This window comes from Sapajus apella, unplaced genomic scaffold (assembly GCF_009761245.1).
Source record: "Sapajus apella isolate SASKATOON/1434 unplaced genomic scaffold, GSC_monkey_1.0 scaffold35, whole genome shotgun sequence".
Lineage (NCBI taxonomy): Eukaryota > Metazoa > Chordata > Mammalia > Primates > Cebidae > Sapajus > Sapajus apella.
Window position 1 is genome coordinate 17,971,098 of NW_022436975.1, and position 15,996 is coordinate 17,987,093.

At 37.9% G+C, this 15,996-nt stretch overlaps 1 protein-coding gene across 17 annotated transcripts in view; it reads left to right on the top strand.

Moving 5' to 3' along the window:
- Positions 1–15,996, top strand: part of CSPP1 (centrosome and spindle pole associated protein 1) — a 155,078-nt gene that overhangs the window by 91,977 nt on the left and 47,105 nt on the right. For 15 of the 17 annotated variants that reach the window (XR_004274474.1, XM_032296272.1, XM_032296265.1 and 12 more), the window contains one exon: positions 15,676–15,828. The exons of the other annotated variants lie outside the window; for them this stretch is intronic. Coding sequence is in view for 14 of the 15 variants with exons in the window: in XM_032296272.1 (XP_032152163.1) it covers positions 15,676–15,828 (153 nt within the window). In the remaining variant the exon portion in view is untranslated. The remainder of the gene's footprint in view (positions 1–15,675; positions 15,829–15,996) is intronic. 17 annotated transcript variants of the gene reach the window in all.

Sequence of the window (15,996 nt, forward strand, 5' to 3'; positions counted from 1 at the left end):
CTCTGCCTTCCGGGTTGAATAAAGCCTCCTAACTCAGCCTCCCAAGTCTCTGGGATTTACAAGCATCCATCACCACACCTGGCTAATTTTTGTATTTTTAGTAGAGACGAGGTTTCACCATGTTGGTCAGGCAGGTCTCAAACTCCTGACCTTAGGTGATCCACTCACCGTGGCCTCCCGAAATGCTGGGATTACAGGCATGAGTCACCATGCCCGGCCTACTTTAATTTTAATATGTAACTCTTCTTTTCTTTCCAAAAGATTTGTTCCTTTTCTGTCTTCACTTCATTAATAATTTTCTCACAGTTTTGAAAGAGTGGAACACTTATTACATTATCGATGAAATGATTTTAGATGAAGCATTTCTTATTTTAATAGGCAAGTGTTTACTTGAAAATATATAAGAAAAACACTAGTTTTCCATTTATAGTGCTATAACATTTTCTTTTAAAGTAAAGAAATTAAAGGTGTTAGTCCAGGCATTTAATGGAAAGTGCTGTAATAAGCAAACCCAAATTCTCAGAAGCTTAAGGCCTCTCTTGTAGGCATCCACTTTTGTCCCACTCTGATGCTGTTTGGGTGGTTCTCCTGCAAGAAGTGACTCGGGGATCCATTGTGTCATTGCTTCGTTTTAGAGTCCTTTTCTTCTTGTCCTGGTACAAATTGAGGATTTTGTTGGGGCCTGGCCTGGATGTGGAGGAAGATCACTTTTGCCTTCATTCCATTGTTCAGACCTAGTTATAGGGTCTAACCTAACTGCTTGGGAGGCTGGGAAGTTTAACTTTCTTTATGCTCAGGAGAAGAACATGGGATTAATAACCCTATGGCCAATCTTTGCTACAGTAAATTTAAATTGTAAATTGATAGAAATATGCTAGTTAGCGAGAAAGTTGTGTTTCACTGACTGAAACATTGGAAAACATTCGGATAGAACATTTTTCTAAAATCTTACCTCTAACATTATTTCTAGTTAAAACAATACAATTATGGTGTTCTGTATGCCTTTAATTAGTAGAAGTAAGGATAAATATGGGTTATTAAATTATAAAACATTGTTTTAGAATTGCTTGACCTGATAAGTATGGAGAAAATGTTTCTGAGATTTCAATTTTTAATGGTAATGTGGGCTTATTTAATGCTGTCTTCATGCCATGAAAATAGAAAAGACATACTATTTTATCAAATACAGTAGAACTCTTTTAATGGTATTTTCAAAGCAAGTATACTCATCACTTAAAGAATATCAGTTTATGGCTGGGTGCCGTGGCTCATGCCTGTCATCCCAGCACTTAGGGAGGCTGAGGCAGGTGGATCATGAGGTCAAGAGATCAAGACCATCCTGGCCAATGTGGTGAAACTTCGTCTCTACTAAAAATACAGAAATTAGCTGGACGTGGTGGCGTATGCCTGTAGTCGCAGCTACTTGGAGGCTGAGGCAGGAGAATCACTTGAACCCTGGTGGCGGAGGTTGCAGTGAGCTGATATTGCACCATTGCACTTCAGCCTGGTGACAGAGGAAGACTCTATCTCAGAAAAAAAAAAAGGTATCAGTATGCGGCTGCTACATTTTTTTGCGGGGGGAGCTGGGGCTGCTACATTTTTTTGCGGGGGGAGCTGGAATGCAATGGCTCAATCTCAGGTCGTTGCAACCTCTGCTTCTTGGGTTCAAGCAGTTTTCCTGCCTCAGCCTCCGGAATAGCGGGGGTTATAGGCATGCACCACCATACCTGCCTAATTTTGTGTATTTAGGAGAGAGACAGGGTTTCACCATGGTGGTCATTCTGGTCTTGAACTCCTGACCTGAGTTGATCCACCTGCCTTGGCCTCCCAAAGTGCTGGGATTACATGTGTGAGCTACTACACCCAATGTAGCTGCTACATTTTAGAGAAGGTAGGAACTTTACATTTGAAATATGTAGTATAGAGCAGTGTGATGACCAAGACCATATGACATCTGTTCATTAACTTGGCTAACTTTAATTCTGCTGCTCACGTTTCTAATTACTCTTGTTTTTTTGATCATTTATTCAAAAGAAATTAATAAAATTGAATCTTTACTCTGCACCCTTAGCTCTCTAAGGTCTCTCTTTTGTTTTGTTTTGTTTTGTTTTGTTTTGTTTTGTTTTGTTTTGTTTTGTTTTGTTTTGAGAGAGTCTCACTCTGTTGCCAGGCTGGAGTGCAGTGGCGTGATTTTGGCTCACTACAACCTCTGCCTCCCGGGTTCAAGTGATTCTCCTGCTTCAGCCTTCCAAGTAGCTGGGACTACAGGCACACACCACCATGCCTAGCTAATTTGTTTATTTTTAGTAGAGTTGCGGGGGGTGGGGTTTCACTATGTTGGCCTGGATGGTCTCAATCTTCTGACCTCATGATCCACTTGCCTCAGCCTTCCAAAGTGCTTGATTACAGGTGTGAACCAGCATGCCCTGCCAAGAAGATCTCTTTATAAGACATAGTAATTATTAATAAAATACAAAAATATGTTTGTTTTGTTTTTTGTTTTTTGAGATGAAGTCTAGCTCTGTCACCAGGCTGGGGTGCAGTGGCATGATCTCGGCTCACTGCAACCTCCTACTCCCTGGTTCAAGCAGTTCTTCTGCCTCAGGCTGCCGAGTAGCTGGGATTACAGGCACATACCACCATGCCCAGCTAATTTTTGTAAAAAATATGTTATTTATGCAAAAGATAGTATCACCTCTTTAAATATTTCTCATTTTAATTTTTTGTACAGTACTTTTTTGTCTTTCTCAGTTCTTCATTAAAGCTCTTTATTCAAGTTATTTGAAACTTTATGTGAAACTATAGAAGTCAAATGTTAAAACATATACACCAAAAGAAAAATGTCAATAAAAATAAAATTAAAAGATAAAAACTAACTTGAAAGATGGTATCTCATAGTTCCAATTGATTAACAGGATAATTAATTATCTATATATATTTGATCAGGTATTTTTCAAGTTCAGCGTGTGTGTGTGTGTGTTTTCTTTAATTGTACTTTAAGTTCTGGGTTACATGTGTAGAACATGTAGGTTTGTTGCATAGGTATACACGTGCCATTGTAGTTGGTTGCATCCATCACCCTGTCATCTACATTAGGTATTTCTCTTAAAGCTATTTCTCCCATATCTCCCCTACTCCTCAGCGTTCCCCGGTGTGTGATGTTCCCCTCCCTGTGCCCATGTGTTCTCATTGTTCAGCTCCCACTTATTAGTGACAACATGCGGTGTTTGATTTTCTGTTCTTGTGTTACTTTGCTGAGAATGATGGTTTCCAGCTTCATCCATGTCCCTGCAAAGGGCATGAATCCATCCTTTTTTTATGGCTACACAGTATTCCATGGTGTATATGTGCCACATTTTCTTTATCCAGTCTATCATTGATGGGTGTTTGGGTTGGTTCCAAGTCTTTGCTATTCTGAACAGTGCCACAATAAATATATGTATGCATGTGTCATTATAATAGAATGATTTATAATTCTTTGGGTATATACCCAGTAATGGGATTGCTGGGTCAAGTGGTATTTCTATTTCTAGATCCTTGAGGAATTGCCACACTGTCTTCTACAATGGTTGAACTAATTTACGCTCCCACAAACAGTGTAAAAGCGTTTTCTATTTCTCCACATCCTCTCCAGCTTCTGTTGTCTCCCGATTTTTTAAATAATAGCCATTCTAACTGGTGTAAGATGGTATCTCAGTGTGGTTTTGATTTGCATTTCTCTAATGACCAGTGATGATGAGCTTTTTTTCATATGTTTGTTGACCGCATAAATGTCTTCTTTTGAAAAGTGTCTTTTTATATCCTTCATCCACTTTTTGATGGGGTTGTTTTTTCCTATAAATTTAAGTTCTTCATAGATTCTAGATATTAGCCCTTTGTCAGATGGGTAGATTGCAAAATTTTTTTCCTGTTCTGTTGGTTGCCGGTTCACTTTAATGATAGCTTCTTTTCCTGGGCAGAAGCTCTTTAGTTTAATTAGATCCCATTGGTCTATTTTGGCTTTTGTTGCCATTGCTTTTGATGTTTTAGTCATGAAATCCTTGCCCATGCCTATGTCCTGAATGGTATTGCCTAGGTTTTCTTTCTAGTTTGTTTATAGTTTTAGGTCTTACTTTAAACCTTTAATCCATCTGGTGTTAATTTTTGTATAAGGTGTAAGGAAGGGATCCAGTTTCAGCTTTCCGCATATGGCTAGCCAGTTATCCCAACATCATTATTAAATAGGGAATCCTTTCTCCATGCTTGTTTTTTTCAGGTTTGTCAAAGATCAGATGGTTGTACGTGTGTGGCATTGTTTCTGAGGCCTCTGTTCTGTTCCATTGGTCTATATGTCTGTTTTGGTACCAGTACCATGCAGTTTTGATTACTGTAGCCTTGTAGTTTGAAGCCAGGTAGTGTGATGCCTCCAGCTTTTTTTTTTTTTTTTAAAGAATTGTCCTGGCTGTGCGGGTTCTTTTTTGGTTCTGTATGAAGTTTAAGGTGTTTTTTTCCAATTCTGTGAAGAAAGTCAGTGGTAGCTTGATGAGGATAGCATTCAATATATAGATTACTTAGGGCAGTATGGACATTTTCATGATATTGTTTCTTCCTATCCATGAATATGGAATGTTTTTCCATTTGTTTGTGTCCTCTCTTATTTCCATGAGCAGTGGTTTTTTAGTTCTCCTTGAAGAGGCCCTTCATATCCTTTGTAAGTTGCATTCATAGGTATTTAATCCTCTTTGTAGTAATTGTGAATGGGAGTTCACTCATTCTGTGACTCTGTCTGTTATTGGTGTATAGGAATGCTTGTGATTTTTTTTGCATATTGATTTTGTATCCTGAGACTTTGCTGAAGTTGCTTGTCAGCTTCAGGGGATTTTGGGCAGAGATGATGGAGTTTTCTAAATAGGCAATCATGTCATCTGCAAATAGAGATAATTTGACTTCCTCTTTATCTATTTGAATACCCTTTATTTCTTTCTCTTGCCTGATTGCCCTGGCTAGAACTTCCCACACTATACTGAATAGGAGTGGTAAGAGAGGGTATCCTTGTCTTGTGCCGGTTTTCAAAGGCACAAGTTTTTGCCCATTAAGTATGATATTGGCTGTGGGTTTGTCATAAATAGCTCTTATATTTTGAGATATCTGGGCATCAATACCTAGTTTATTGGGAGTTATCAGCATTAAGCGTTGTTGAATTTGTCAAAGGCCTTCTCTGTATCTGTTAAGATAATTGTGGTTTTTGTCTTTGGTTCTGTTTATGTGATGGATTATGTTTATTGATTTGTGTATGTTGAACCAGCCTTGCATCCCAGGGATGAAGCCGACTTGATCATGACGGATAAGCTCCTTGATGTGCTGTTGGATTTGGTTTGCCAGTATTTTACTGAGGATTTTTGCATTGATGTTCCTTAGTGATAGCAGCGTGAAATTTTCTTTTTTAGTTGTGTCTTTGCCAGGTTTTTGTATCAGGATGATGTTGGCCTCACAAAATGAGTTAGGGAGGATTCACTCTTGTTGTATTGTTTGGAATAGTTTCAGAAGGAGTGGTACCAGCTCCTCTTTACCTCTGGTAGAATTTGGTTGTCAACCCTGGTCCTGGACTTTTTTTGTTTGGTAGGCTATAAATTGCTGCCTCAATTTCAGAGTTTGTTATTAGTCTATTCAGGGATTTAACTTCTTTGTGGTTTAGTCTTGGGAGGGTGTAAGTGTCCAGGAATTTATCCATTTCTTCTAGATTTTCTGTTTTATTTGTGTGGAGGTGTTTATAGTATTCTCTGATGGTAGTTTGTATTTCTATGGGATCAGTAGTGATATTGCCTTTATCATTTTTTATTGTATCTATTTGATTCTTTTGTCTTTTCTTCATTAATCTCACTAGCAGTCTATTTTGTTGATCTTATCAAAAAACCAGCTCTTGGATTCACTGATTTTTTTTTTTTTTTTTTTTTTTTTAGGGTTTTTTGTGTCTCTATTTCCTTCAGTTAAGCTCTGATTTTAGTTATTTCTTGTCTTCTGCTGGCTTTTGAATTTGTTTGTTCTTGCTTCTCTAGTTCTTTTAATTTTGACGTTAGGGTGTCGATTTTAGATGTTTTCTTTCTCTTTTGGGCATTTAGTGCTATAAATTTTTCTCTACACATTGCTTTAAATGTATCCCAGAGATTCTGGTACGTTCTGTCTTCGTTCTCATTGTTTTCAAAGAACACCTTTATTTCTGCCTTCATTTCGTTATTTATCTAGTAGTTATTCAAGAGCAGGTTGTTCAGTTTCCATGTAGTTGTGGGGTTCGGAGTGAGTTTCTTAATCCTGAATTCTAATTTGATTGCACTGTGGTCTGAGAGACTGTTATGATTTCCATTCTTTTGCATTTGCTGAGGGGTGTTTTACTTACAATTATGTGGTCAATTTTAGAGTAAGTGCGATGTGGTGCTGAGAAGAATGTATATTCTGTTTATTTGGGGTGGAGAGTTCTGTAGATGTGTATTAGCTCCGCTTGGTCCAAAGCTGAGTTCAAGTCCTGGATATCCTTGTTAATTTTCTGTTTCGTTGATCTAAAATTGACAGTGGGGTGTTAGCGTCTCCTATTTTTATTGTGTGGGAGTCTGAGTCTCTATAAGTAATTAAGAACTTGTTTTATGTATTTGGGTGCATATGTAGTTAGGATACTTAGCTCTTCTTGTTACATTGATGCCTTTACCATTACATAATGCCCTTCTTTGTCTCTTTTGATCTTTGTTGGTTTAAAGTCTGTTTTATCAGCAACTAAGATTGCATCCCCTGCTTTCTTTTGCTTTCAGTTTGCTTTGTAAATCTTTCTCCATCCCTTTATTTTGAGCCTATGTGTGTCTTTGCACGTGAAATGGGTCTCCTGAATACAGCACACCAATGGGCCTTGACTCTTTATCCTGTTTGCCAGTCTGTGTCTTTTAATTGGGCTATTTGGTCGATTTACATTTAAGGTTAATATTATGCGTGAATTTGATCCTGCCATTATGATGCTAGCTGGTTATTTTGCCCATTAGTTGATGCAGTTTCTTCCTAGCGTCAGTGGTCTTTACAGTTTGTTATGTTATTGCAGTGGTTGGTAGTGATTATTCCTTTTTATGTAGTGCTTCCTTTGGGAGCTCTTGTAGGGCAGACCTGGTGGTGACAAAATCTCTCAGCATTTGCTTGTCCATAATGGATTTTATTTCTCCTTTGCTTCTGAAGCTTAATTTGCCTGGTTATGAAATTCTGGTTTGAAAATTGTTTTCTTTAAAAATGTTGAATATTGGCCCTCATTTTCTTTTGGCTTGTGGGATTTCTGCCAAGTGATCCACTGTTGGTATGATGGGCTTCCCTTTGTGGCTGACCTTTCTGTCTGGCTGCTGTTAGCATTTTTTCCTTTATTTCAACCTTGGTGAATCTGATGATTGTGTCTTGGGGATGCTTTTCTCGAGGAGTATCTTTATGTCTCCGTATTTCCTGAATTTGAATGTTGGCCTGTCTTGCTAGGTTGGGGAAGTTCTCCTGGATAATATCCTGAAGAGTGTTTTCCAACTTGGTTTCATTCTCCCCTTCACTTTCAGAGTGATCAAATGTAGATTTGGTCTTCTCACATAATCCCATATTTCTTGGAGGCTTTATTCCTTTCCCTCTTTTTTCTCTAATCTTGTCTTCTCGTTTTATTGTGTTGAGTTGATCTTCAATCTCTGATATCCTTTCCTCCACTTGATCGATTTGGCTATTGAAACTTGTATATGCTTCACAAAGTTCTTGTGCTTTGTTTTTCAGCTCAGGTTGTTTATGTTGTCCTCTAAACTGGTTATTCTAGTTAGCATTTGTCTAATCTTTTTTCAAGGTTCTTAGCTTCCTTGTATTGGGTTAGAACATGCTTCTTATTGGCTGGGCATGGTGGCTCACGCCTGTAGTCCTAGCACTTTGGGAAGCCAAGGTGGGCAGATCACAAGGTCAGGAGGTTGAGACCATCCTAGCTAACATGGTGAAACCCTGTCTCTACTAAAAATATAAAAAATTAGCTGGGCATGGTGGCATGTGCCTCTCGTCCCAGCTACTTGGGAGGCTAAGGCAGGAGAATTGCTTCAACCTGGGAGGCGGAAGTTGCAGTGAGCTGAGATTGCACCACTGCACATCAGCCTGGGCAATAGAGTGAGACTCTTTCTCAAAGAAGGAAAAAAAAAAAGAACATGCTCCTTTAGCTTGGAGAAGTTTGTTATTATCCATCTTCAGAAGCCTGCTTCTGTCAAACTCATTCTCCATTCGGTTTTGTTACCTTGCTGGCAAGGAGCTGTGATCCCTTAAAGGAGAAGAAGCCTTCTGGTTTTTGGAGTTTTCAGCCGTTTTGCACTGGTTTCTTCCCATCTTTATGGATTTATCTACCTTTGGCCTTTGAGGTTGGTGACCTTTGGATGGGGTCTTGAGTGGACATCCTTTTTGTTGGTGTTGAAACTATTTCGTTCTGTTTGTACTTTCCTCTAACAGTCAGGCAACTCTGCTGCAGGTCTGCTGCAGTTTGCTGGAGGTCCACTCCAGATTCTGATTGCTTGGAGTACTGGGACGAGAGGCTATTTGGCTATCTTGCCCTGGGGGGTTGTTCAATGTGTTTTAACAACTATTTCTGGTAGTTATCACCACTGCAATCAAGATGTTGGACATTTCCAGCACTGCAGAAAAGTCCCATGTCCCTTTATAGTCATTTTTCTTACTTACCCATCCACCCCTGCCAATCTGTGATCTACTTTCTGGCATGAAAATATTGCCTTTTTTCTGACATTTGTCTTTTAGCATAGTGTTTTTGAGATTCATCTATGTTGTTACATATGTCAGTAGCTTATTTTTATTACTGAATAGTACTGCTTTGTCTGGAGGTACCACAATTGTTTATCCATTTACCATTTGATGGTTATTTGGGCTGTTTACAGTTTAAGGCTATTATGAATAAAGCTGTTAGAAACATTCACTTATAGATGTTTGTGTGAACATAAATTTTTTTTCTTTTGGGTAAGTGCCTAGGAATAGAATTGCTGGGTTGAATAGTGTTTAATTTTCTAATAAACTGCCAGAACATTTTCCAATTTTGCTGTGTTATTTTGCATTCCTACAAGAAAAATTTGAGATTTCTAGTTGCTCTGAGTTTTCATCATCACTTGAAATGATGCATCTTTAAAATTTTATTTTATTGAAAGTGCAGTGATACCTCCTTTAAAAAAAAAACAAAACTTTCTATTGTGAAATTAAGACCTAAAAGAGTTGCAAAGATGGTAGAGAGAGTATCTTTCACTTTGTTTCCCCTGACGTTAACATCTTAGATAATCATGGCGCAATGATCAAAACTAGAAATTAACCTAGATACAGTGCGGATAATTACATACCTTGTTCAGATTTTACCATTTTTTCCCCCCTAATGTCCTTATTCTATTTTAGGCTCTAATCCAGGATCCTGTAATGTATTTAGTTCATGTCTCTTTAGTCTCCTCCAATCTGTGACAGTTTCTGTCTCAATCTCTCTCTCTCTTCCATTGATCCTTTTGCCCATATCTGATTCTCTTGATGATGTAGCTTTGTAGTAAGTTTTGAAATTGAAAAGTGTGAGTCTTCCCAGTTTTGTTCTTTTTTCAAGATGTTTTGACAACTCGACTTCTTTGCATATTTTACTATTACTTTGTCAATGTTAACAAGCATGGTGGGATTTTCACTGGGATTGCATTGACTTTATAGATCAATATTAGGACAGCCAACATCTTAATACAGTTGAGCTTCTGGATCCATGAATGGGCAGTGTATATCCATTGATTGCTTCTAGTTAATTTCTCTCAGCAATATTTTGTAGTTTTTGGTGGCAGATCTTGTGTATATTTTGTTAATTGTATCCCTAAATATTTCATGTGCTTTGAAGCTATTTTAAAATGTTACATTAAAAAAAATTTTAATACTCATTTGTTCGTTGATGGTCTATAGAAATACAGGTAAATTTTGTGTATTGTCTGTAGTCTGTGTGCTTGCTAAGCTCACTTGTTTTAGTAGTTTTTTGTAGATTCTTTGATTTTTTTTTTTAATGTAGGCAATCACTAGCATCTGTCAGCAGAGTTAGTTTTATTTCTTCTTTCCAATCTGATGCCTTCTATTTAATTGCCTTTTGTACTGTTTAGGAACTCCAGTACAGTGTTTAGAATTCATGAGAGCAGACATCCTTGTCTTGTCTCTGATGCAAATGGAAAGCAGTCTTTCACCATTAAGTTGGCTGTAGGCTTTTACTGGATTTTTCTTTTATCCCATTGAGGATGTTCTATTCCTTGTTTGCTTAGAGGTTTCATTGTGAGTGTATGGTGAATTTTGTTAGGTGCTTTTCTGCATCTATTGAGATGATAATGTGGTCTCTTTACCCTTCTGACATATGGTAAATTACATTGATTTTTGAGTGTTGAACCAATCTTGCATTCCTAGGGTAAACTAAGCTGTATTAATTATCTCTTATACCTCTTGTTAGAATTTGATTTGCTAGTATTTTGTCAGAGATTTTTGAGTCTAGGCTCACAAGAGATTCTGTTTTTTATTTTTTACAATGTTGCCTGGTTTTGGTATCGGGGTAATTCTGGCCTGATAACATGAATTAGGAAGTGTGTTTTTTTTTTTTTTTTTTTTTTTTCTTGTCTTTGTTTTTTGAGACAGAGTCCTGCTCTGTCTAAGAAGCTGGAATACAGTGGCGTAATCACGACTCACTGCAGCCTCGACCTCCTGAGGTGAGGCAATTCTTCCACCTTTGCTTTCTGAGTGGCTGGGACTACAGATATGTGCCACGACACATGGCCTTTTTTTTTTTTTTTTTTTTTTTTGGTAGAAACAGGGTTTTGCTATGTTTATGTTGCCTAGACTGGTCTTGAACTCCTAAGGTCAAGTCATCTTCCCATCCCAAAGTACTGAGAATTTTTAATGTAGGCAATCATAGCATCTGTCAGTATAGTTAATTTTACTTCTTCCTTTCCAATCTGATGCCTTCTATTTATTTTAATTGCGTTTTGCATTATTTAGGAACTCCAGTACAGTGTTTGGAATTCATGAGAGCAGACATCCTTGTCTTGTCTCTGATTTCAGATGTGCCTAGCTGGGAAACGTTTTTTTTGGTGTTTAGCATTCACTAGTGAAGGCGGGGCACAGTGGCTCACACCTGTAATCCCAGCACTTTGGGAGGCCGAGGTGGGCGGATCATGAGGTCAAGAGATCGAGACCATCTTGGCCAACATGTTGAAACCCTGTCTCTACTAAAAATACAAAAATTAGCTGGGCGAGGTGGTGTATGCCTGTAGTACCAGCTTCTCAGGAGGCTGGGGCAGGAGAATCGTTTCAACCCGGGAGGTGGAGGTTGCAGTCAACTGAGATTTCACCACTGCATTCCAGCCTGGCGACAGAGCAAGACTCTGTCTAAAAAAAAGAATTCACAATAAAGCCATCTGGGTGGGGAATTTTCTTTTTAGGAAAGTTTTAAACTATGAATTCACTTTAATAATGAGATACTCAGTTTATTTCTTCTTACGTGAGCTTTGGTCCTTTGAATTATTTAAGGACATTATTCATTTTATTTATTCACATGTTGTTCATAATTTTTTTTTCTTTTTCTTTTTTTTTTGAGATGGAGTGTCACTGTATCGCCCAGACTGGAGTGCAATGGTGTGATCTTCAGATTTTCTTTGTGACTTTTCTTTGGCCCCTATTAATTATTTGGAAGTGAACTTAAAAAATTTCCAAGTATCAGGGCATTTTCCAGAGAGCTTTCTTTTGTTCAATTCTAGTTTGTATTCTGTTTTAGTCAGAGAATATACTTTTTTTTTTTAAGAAAAGGTCTTGCTCTGTTGCCCAGGCTTTTATTGCGGTGGCGCGATCATGCCTCAGTGCAATCTCAACCTCCCTGGCTCAAGCGATCTTCCCACCTCCGCCCCCCAGGTAGCAGGGCCTATAGGCACATGCCACCATGCTCAGCTAATTACAAAAAGTTTTTTAGAGACAGTGTCTCACTGCGTTGTCCAGCTTGTCTCAAACTCCTGGCCTCAAATGATCCTCCCACCTCAGCCTCCCAAAGTGCTGGGATTACAGGCAGGAGCCATTGTACCCAGCTGGAGAGAATATACTTTTAATGATTTAAGTGTTTTTAAGTTTGTGAGATTTATTTATTTTGGGGGCTACCAGTTAGAATTTTACTCTGTAAGTAAGTGTATGTATTTTAAATTAGGTTAATCTTCAAATACATATTAGTAGTAGTGCCAGGGTTGGGAATTTTGCTTAGCTCTCTGAATTAGGTCATTATAAAAGAGTTTCTGTGTCACCCATGAATTGCTGAATAATCCTGGATTGATAGTAACATTGATCTCTCAGCCCTTCACAAAATATATTTTGGTAGGTATTTTCCACCAAAGTATAAAGAGTAGCAGCTAACTTGTGAAGTTAACTCTTTGGTTTTTTTTTTTAAGGTGGAGTCTTGTTCTGTCGCCAGGCTGAAGTGCAGTGGCATGATCTTGGCTCACTGCAACCTCTACTTCCTGAGTTCAATCAATTCCCCTGCCTCAGCCTCTTGAGTAGTTGGGATTACAGGTGTGCACCACCATGCCTGGTTTTTGTATTTTAGTAGTGACAGGGTTTCACCATGTCGGCCAGGGTGGTCTTGATCTCCTGACCTTGTGATCCACCTGCTTTGGCCTCCCAAAGTGCTGAGATTATAGGCGTGAGCCACCATGCCTGGCAGTTAACTCTTTTATAATGAGCTAATTTCACTCAGTGAGGAGCACATAGTGCTCCTGATTTTACATTGAACGTTATGATTTGCATTTAAAATAAAGTCCTATCTTTGCAGTCGTTAAATTAGTCTTGACCAAAGTGCCTTTTTTATTTTTCATTTTTTAGCCAATTTCATATCATTTATTTTACCATCTCACAAAAAGATGGAAAAGGAGTGCCCAGTTGCCAAATCATTTTTTGGATTTGTTTTGGTTGCTAAATTGGATAGTCTTAAATCTTAAATAATAATTATATACACTAATTAATTTTCTCTTAATATAAAGATGTTGAATATTAGTCCACCTAAGAAGCCTGTATGTAATCACAACAGTAAACTATAATTTGTTATTGAAGTTTGCTTACATATAGGGTATCTCCTAATGTGTAGCTTGTGTAGGTGACTATCAAACTAAGATTGCATTCCCGTTTGGCAACTGAGTGTAGATTATTTCAAGAAGACCTGTCTACCTTGCCAGTCCCTGGCACTTGGGAATTTTCTTGCAATCACCTTTTTCTGTGGTTTCACCCAATCCCTTCTCTTTGCATTTTTTCTCTTTCTTCTTAGGTCATTTGTATTAAAGCAAAAATAAATGTTTCCTTTACTATATAAAACACATTCAAAAAGTAGTCTATACTTTTGCTGCCACTTCTTGCCACCCTCTTATGGGCTACTTTTCCATAGTATAACATCTAGCTTCTACCTCCCAGCCCCCACCACCCTATGCCACATTGTCAACAAAAAGCCCGGTGTCCTAACTTCAATTTAATGATTTTTACTCAGCTTTTACCTTCTTTGAATTGCCTTGACAGTTCCCTTTTTCCTAAGTCCTCTGCATCCTCTGAGATACTATCCAAACTTTAGCGAATATTTACTGGATGTGTATTATGAACTAGAGTTAGACTCTGCTAGGTTTGTGAGCATGATCTTTCTTCTAAGGACTGTCATCTGACCTTGTGTGTTTCTCATCCCTTCAGTCTCTTCCATGTCATCTCTTTTACTCCTGTGTTACTCTTTAGGCTTTCCTACAGATGATCTTCAAATCTTTTTCTTTGCCCTCAACCATTTTAAATTTTACTTTTTTGAGACAGGGTCTCACTCTGTCACCCAGCCCTGGAGTGCAGTGGTATGATTTTTGACTCACTGTAACCTGCACTTCCCGGGCTTAGGTGATCCTCCCACCTCAGCCCTCCAAGTAGCTGGGACTACAGGCGCATGCCACCATGCCCAGCTAATTTTTGTATTTTCAGTAGAGATGGGGTTTCACCATGTTGCCCAGGCTGGTCTCGAACTTCTGAGCTCAAGTGATCCACCCTCCTTGGCTTCCCAAACAGCTGGGATTATAGGCATGAGCCACTGTGCCTGGCCAGACCAATATATTAATCTGACTACTGTAACAACCAAAATTGTCTCCATTGCCATCTACAGAACAAAATTGAGAGCGATTGGCATGTATTTTAGGATATTCCAGAATAGTTATCCATTCTACAGTTTCTGGTCTTGTCATTGCTCTATTACATGTGCTTTATGTTCTAGTCTAGCTGGACTACTTTAATGTTGCCAGAACACTCTTCATGTCTTACCTGCTTAGAACACTCTCACATTGTTTTATTTCTCTATTATGCTTTTCTACTTATCATCATCTGTGAAGCTCCTATTCATTTTACAAGTCTAAGCTGCCCTAAATGTTGTAACAGAATGTGAACCTTCCTGATTCTGAACTCCGATTCTCTTTTGTAACATTTGCGTGTTACTTGCTGTGTTCTATCTGGAATTGTAATTGTGATTCATGTTCAAAATACATTCTTGAACATAACAAGCTTCCTGGTAAATACTTCTTATATCCAGGTTTAAGTTCACTTTCAGTGCTGCCATACTGTTTCAGTTTTTTTGTTTGTTTTGTGAAAAAGAGCTACTTTTTTTTTTTTTTTTTTTTTTTTGTTCAAAGCTTTTGAGTTCTGTAATCATTCATTTCTGTTTTTGAGATTGGTTGTTTGACACAATTCTAGGTGCTCAGACTTTTGCTCTGTTTATAAGATATCTATTGCTACATAATGAATTACCCCAAAACTTGGTGTTTTAGCATGATAGACATTTATTATCTTGCAGTTCTGAGGGTTAGTAATTTATGAGTGGTTTAGCTGGGTGGTTCTGTCTCATACTCCCTTATAATGTTGAAGTTCAAGATACTGACCATGGCAGCAATTATCTGAGGCTTGATGGGGACTGGAAGATTAATTTCCAATATGGCTCCCTCACGTGACTCAGGAAGCCTTAGTTCCTTGTCATATGGGCCTCTCCATAGGGCTCCCTTAGTGTCCTTATTATGGCGGTTGGCTTTCTTCAGAGTGAATGATCCACAGATAAGCAAGGTGGAAATAATTTCTTTTATGAAGTAGCCTCAGATGTCATATAGCATTATTTCTGCAATATCTAGTCACATGAAGTGAGTTATTAACTCTGGACACCACTGAAGGGGAATGGAATTGATCTTTACCCTTTGGGGAGGATTGCCAAGTAACTTATGGATATGTTTTTAAATTCCACTACATGATTGTGTTTTCCTTAGGAGGCCAATGATGGGTAAATTTCACTATGAGTTGTTTTAAATTGTTGCCATATCCTATATTAAAGAAATTGTAAGTTCCGAAGTAACATAGATACTGTTAATATGGCTTTTATGTTTTGTTAAAGATTTATATATCCTTAATTTCTCTACTAATTGAGATTATTTTACAGGGTTATTTTCTGAAAATCTTAAAAGTTTTGATAATTTTGTTTCTGTTTGCAGGGCACCAGCGTATCATTGAATTATTCCCAGCTTTGTCCTATTGTTTTTCTTTCTGATTCCCCATTTTAAGAAAATATATTTTGCATACCAATTATAGAAATGTGTTTATGGAAATAAATGGCTTATTTTTTCCTCTCAGCTGATTTGAATAGGATGCACAGACAAAATATAGATGCCTACCATAACCCAGATGCAAGAACACATGAAGATAAAAGGGCTGTTGTATCTCTAAACCAAAATTTAGCCGCTTCAAATGCTGAGAACCTAGAAGATGCTGCAAATAAAAGCTCAGGTTTTTAATCACTTTTTTTTTTTTTTTTTTTTTTTTTTTTACATTTCTGAAATTGTTCAGTAACATTTCTTTGACTAAGTTCTCATTGGGATCTTGAGAATTTAGCTACTCTGATACAGGAAGCATAACACAGTATTCATAAAATACCTCTTCTTCATAGTTACTTTG